Source organism: Kryptolebias marmoratus, linkage group LG10 (genome assembly GCF_001649575.2).
Source record: "Kryptolebias marmoratus isolate JLee-2015 linkage group LG10, ASM164957v2, whole genome shotgun sequence".
Classification (NCBI taxonomy): Eukaryota; Metazoa; Chordata; class Actinopteri; order Cyprinodontiformes; family Rivulidae; genus Kryptolebias; species Kryptolebias marmoratus.
This window is the reverse complement of record NC_051439.1, coordinates 22,016,724-22,022,438: the sequence shown is the minus strand read 5'-3', so window position 1 is coordinate 22,022,438 and position 5,715 is coordinate 22,016,724. Positions and strand designations below refer to the sequence as shown.

General features: G+C 44.8%; 1 protein-coding gene across 1 annotated transcript in view; it reads left to right on the top strand.

Moving 5' to 3' along the window:
* Window positions 1-17: 17 nt before the first annotated feature.
* Window positions 18-5,715, top strand: part of gabrr2a (gamma-aminobutyric acid type A receptor subunit rho2a) — a 20,073-nt gene continuing 14,375 nt past the window's right edge. The window contains exons 1-2 of the mRNA XM_017431651.3: window positions 18-246; window positions 3,887-3,987. Of these exons, the coding sequence (XP_017287140.1) occupies window positions 125-246; window positions 3,887-3,987 (223 nt within the window). The 5' untranslated portion in view covers window positions 18-124. The remainder of the gene's footprint in view (window positions 247-3,886; window positions 3,988-5,715) is intronic.

Genomic DNA, 5,715 nt, shown 5'->3' with positions numbered 1-5,715 from the left:
GGGGGGGGGGGGGGGGCTGCGCGCGCGCTCATGTGTGAGTCCACAGCTGCTGAGGGTCCGGTACCGTGACGGTGCGGAGGATGATCCGGCTGACGGGACTCACCTGTGGATCCGAACCGTCAGGATGCCTTACCTGAGCCGAGCTCTCCTCCTGCTGCTGTGTCTGCTCCTCACCGGGGAGGCCCGCAAACACCGACACCGGGTGCGCAGATGGACCGGAACCGTGGAGAGCCAGAAGCACGGGACGTGAGTAAACCAAGCCGGTCCCGGAGGTTCTGATGTAGAGCTGATCAGACGGGTTCGGAACGGAACAGGGGGAGGTTTTCATCTGATTCAGAGTTTCTGAGAATTAAAAAACTGACCCGGTTCAACCCGAACCCTCAGCTCACCCTGCAGAACCCAGTTCTGATTCGGTCCAACCCGAATCTCCCGCTGACTGTCCAGTTCTGGTCGGCAGAAGTCGGATTGGACCGAGTTAGACCCGGGTTCTGCAGTCAGCTGGAAGTTCGGTTTGGACCGGGTCAGAACTGGTTCTGCTGTTAACTGGAAGATGAGCCAGGCATGGGTTGGTTCGGGTTGGATCGGACCAGAACTTGACTCTGCAGTCAGCCAGAAGTTCGGGTTGGACCAGATCAGAACTGGACTCAGAACCCATGCAGTGCAGACCTTCCAGACGTCGGGTGGAGGTTCGGTTTGGACCGGGTCAGAGCTGAAATGATCAACCCGAAATGGGTTGGTTCGGGTTGGATCGGACCAGAACTTCCCTCTGCAGTCAGCCAGAAATTCGGGTTGGACGGGGTCAGAACTGGGTTCTGCAGAATCAGCTGGAGGTCTGGGTTGGACCGGATCAGAACCTGGACTTTGCAGTCAGCTGAGGGTTGGATTGGATCAGGTCAGTCAGAACCGGGTTGATTCAGGTTGGACCGGATCAGAATCAGGTGGAGGTCTGGGTTGGACCAGAACAGAACTGGGTTCTGACCCGGTTCACCTGAGTGGGCGAGAGGCTCCTGCTGTGATGTTTCAGCTGGAAACGAGTTTTTTTTTTTCTAAAACTGCCACAGAGAGAAGATTCTCCTCCTCAGAACTCATCAGAACCGCAGGACTAATTGGGTCAAACTGATGCGGAGAAAATCAGGGATCAGAACCAACAGAACCTTTGGACTCTGAACGGAAATGATTCCTGACAGATTCTGGCAGCTCAGAGAGTCATTAAGAAAAGCTGAAAGCAGGAAATTAAACTGTAAACTTCCTGCAGAGTTCTGTGACCCAAACGGTCCAGAACTCCTGACGAGAGGTTCTGAAAGGCTCCACAGATGGTTTAAAGAGCTGCGTGGGAGATCATAAACGGGTCAGAACCTTCAGCTTCATAAAAACATCTGAAAGCCTGTTTTCATTTTAGAACAACGTTCTCAGACCCGGGTCTTTCAGAACCATCCGAACAGGGTCAGAATGCAGCTCTTTGATTGGTCCTTCAGCTGTTCTTCAGAACCTTCTGCGCGTGCTCGGGTCCGGTTCTGGTCACAGGCTGGGCGTGGAACCTGAAGACGTTCGGACCTTTCCTTTGATTGTCGGCGGAGAACCTTTTAACCAGAACCTCCGTCTTGTGTTTTTAACGACTCTGAGACGATCTTTGACCTTTGACCTCAGACAGAAACATCACATTAAAGTGCCATTTCAGGGTTTAACTGATGAGTGCATCAGAATCTCACTTTCCTGGATTACCGGCTGCTGACCCGTTCACCCTCTCATCCCACCATCGAGCAAACGATGAACACATGAAGCAAAACTCTTCATTCTGCAGGATTTTAATTCAAATCTGATTTTCCTCCAGAAGAAGAACTCTGTTATTTGCGCTGGGGGGGAAGATGTTTTCACTTTGTGAATTTCTGATTTTAAAACCCCCTCAACTCTAAAAATCGGTTAATATTTTATACTTCATGGTCCTAATATGATGCAACAAAGCGAGAATGATCCAGCAGAACCAACGTTCGGCTGCGATCTTGAATTAATTCCTCTTTTTATTAAACTTCCTGCGGTTTCGATAAATCAAAAACAAAAAAAATCCAAGAAATCATCTTTTTTTTTAAATTAATAATTTCCTGGACGAGACTGAGCGTTTTTGTTTGTTGATTATCTGTTGTTTCCTGTTTATAGTTTCTTTCAGCCATTAATTATTAAAACCTTCAGCTCGTTCGTGAAGTTACAGCTTCAACTTCTCGTTTCTATAACTTTTATATTTTTTGAATTATTTAACTTGATTTAGTTTTTTCTCTCTTATAGAATCACATTCAGACCTTTTTTGAAATCCACTTTAGGTTACTTGCTTAAGTTTTAGTTTTCAGCTTCTGTTTTTCTGCTCTTAGCTTTTAGCTGCTGTTTGGCTAATTTGGCTTCTAGCTGCTGCTTTGATAATATTAGCTTTTATTTATTGTTCAGCTGGTTTTAGCTTTCAGCTACTATTTATTTTGGACTTAGCCTTTAGCTACTGGTTTGGTGGTTTTACCTTCTATTTACTGTTTTGCTAATTTGAGCTTTTATCTGCTGTTTGGCTAATTTAGCTGCTAGCTGCTGCTTTGCTAATATTAGCTTCAGCTACTGTTTATTTTGGACTTAGGCTTTAGCTACCAGTTTGGTGGTTTTACCTTCTATTTACTGGTTTGCTAATTTGAGCTTTTAGCTTTTAGCTACTGTTTGGCTGATATTAGCTGTTCTGATAGTTGAACTTTTAATTACTGTTTTGAATATTTTATGTTTTGGTTACTGTTTAGCTTTTAGCTTTGGTTCTGATTGCTGTAACAGCTCAGTTTCAGCTTTTTCAGCACATTTCAGCAGTTGTTCAGCTCTCAGCATTCACACTTCATTTACATTGGATTTTTTAAAGAAATAACAGCATTTTTCTGTTAAAGGTTTTAGAATTTTGCTATGACCACAATATGTGTTTCGAGGATTTTAGAGTTTTTTTTATAGTTTAATCATATTTAACCACTTATTTTTGACAAAATCCACACACTGGATGCTAATATATAACGGCAGCGGCAGCACTTTGATGTTTTAAAGGATTTTTGGCTGTTTTCGTTTTTGTAACCCATCTGTTTTTGCAGTGCGCTGCAGAGAATCTGGTTTTATGCTGATAAATTACAGTTATCTGCTGTTATTAGAGACCCTGCTGAGTGTAAGGAGAGTCGATCTAACTGTAACTTTGTGATGAAACGCAGTCTGATGCTGTAGTAATTTTACTGCAGGTTCTTTATCGCAGCAGAGTAAATGAAAGACTGAAGGACAAACTGCATATTTTTAGATAAGCAAACTCATCACAACCTTTTATCTGATTCAGGCTTATTAAATGTCGTCACACTGAGCTGCACGTAAAACAACCACAACAACGTGCACGAGCCGTTCAGGTGTCACAGAGTTTATTTCACAGGTGAACGCTCACAGAGTATGTGCAGGCTTCCTGTTCAGCAGCTAAAAAGAGCCTTAAACGTCCTGTTCAGCAGCTAGGACTTCCTGTTCATCAGCTCTGACATCCTATTCAGCAGCTAAAACTTCCTGTTCAGCAGCTAAAACTTTCAGTTCAGCAGCTCAAATGTCCTACTCAGCAGCTAAAAAGAGTCTTAAACGTCCTGTTCAGCAGCTAAAAAGAGTCTTAAACGTACTGTTCAGCATCTCTGACTTCCTGTTCAGCAGCTCAGGCTTCCTGTTCAGCAGCTAAAACTTTCTGTTCAGCAGCTCTGACTTCCTGTTTAGCAGCTATGACTTCCTGTTCAGCAGCTAAAAAGAGTCTTAAACGTCCTGTCTGTGGCTGCTGAAACTAGGAACATGTTGTGATCAGGTCTTGTTGTTGTTGTTGGTCAGCACTCTGACTCTGAGTCTCATCTCCTTCCAGCTCCCTGAAACCTCCCGATGTGACCAAATCTCGCAAAACCAAGACGGAGCATCTTCTCAAAGTAGATGATCATGACTTCACCATGAGGCCGGCGTTCGGAGGTAGGTGTGCCTGCCGATCTGCAGAAGCTCCAGGTCTTCCTGTTCTACATCGTGTTAAACAAAATAAAATTAAATACCGCTCTAAAAACTTAACAAACAGCACACCATGAAGCATTAACACAAGGGACCACAGCAGGGCTCATCTCTGAGTTTTAAACTTTAGTTATTGCACAACCCATACAAATCAGACGGATTATTAAAACATTAAATTTACTCATGGCCCGAGTCTCAGAAACCTCAGAACTTGCTGCATGACGGCCTGCGGGTCGTTTAGTCCCACCTTTCTCCATGGATCCATGTCTCCTCTCTGCCACTGGTTGTGTTGTTGTTATCAACAGAAACCCAGATGTAAAGCTCCCTTTTTTTCCAGCTGACAGTGTCGCTAACCTCGATTTGTTTGGGGCTTTTAACTTCCTGAGCTGTGAAGCTCTCAGAACCTCCCACTGGTGGTGTTCTGGCTGTGATCTGAAGATGTTTCTCACACTCGTGTTTAAGATGCGCGTCTTTAGATTTTCAAAGCCCGAGTTAAATCTAAAGATAGTTCAGAGGGCTCGGTCTGTGTTTGTGAGCTCAGAACTGAGCGCCTCTTGTCAGAGTTTGGAGCAATCAAAGGAACCTTGTTGGCTCTGCTTAGAAGAAGAAGTTTGGACCCTTAGTTTCGCCCACGCGTCTGCCGTGAAGCCGTTCGGAAAAAAGACAGTTCTTCCCCTGAAGTCCTACCTTTTTGGTTAATGAGACCAACTCGACCCCAACAGATGCTTCAGAGAAAGACCGAACAGCAGAAAACAGGAGATCACAGTGGATATGGGACCATAACTAACTCAGAACCGGCCCGTCAGAACCCAATCAGAGGGCACAAACCTCCACAGCTGGATTAGGACGAAGAGCCGTCTCTTACAGATTAGTCTCACATCTTTGAGCCTTTAAAGCTGCTTCTCCTCCGCTTCTGATTTTTGATGTTTATAGTTTTCAAACTGTAATTTTCACTAAAGTCTGACAGGAAACCAGCTTTAGTGTCAGTGGTCGAAGAGGTTTGAACTTTTGACAGTTTGACAGACAGGAAATAGGATTTTACAACCAACAGAGTGATTCCTGAAGAGTTGGATGTTTCCACAGCAACATGCTCCATAATGCAGATAAACTCTGAGATAATCCTCATCACACCATCACTGTACTTCAGGACCGTTGCACACGTATGTGGGTGGACACGCGCGTCAAAGCAGATCTGAGTCAGTCGCTGTGGACGAGGAGGGGGGGGTTAACATGTGGGGGGTATTATTGCTCTTAATCCTGGGTAAAATAACACATTAAGCCCGTTGTTAATCCGAGCTGAAAGGGACGAGATGAAAAGCCCCCCCGGCGGCGGCGGCGGCGGCGGAGCTTCACGGTGGTCCTCAGACCAGATCCATTTCTGGGAAGTTTATTAAACGTGACAGGTTAGACTTGCTGCGGGTCAAAGGTCAGGATCAAGTGTCAGACCTCCATCTATCCAGCCTTGCATCATACATACAGTCAGGACCGTAGACTGAGGTCAACCACTCATTCTCCCCCTGCACATCAGTTACTTAATTAAATTAGAAGCATTTATTTAAAACAAGTGACTTGAATGTGTATATGTTTGTAAATCCATGGGGATCAGCCTCATCTGAAGCAACAGAGGACTCAGGGCACAACCATGATGACTCACTGAAATGACATGAATTAGTTTCTATGAATGTTGATTCAAAA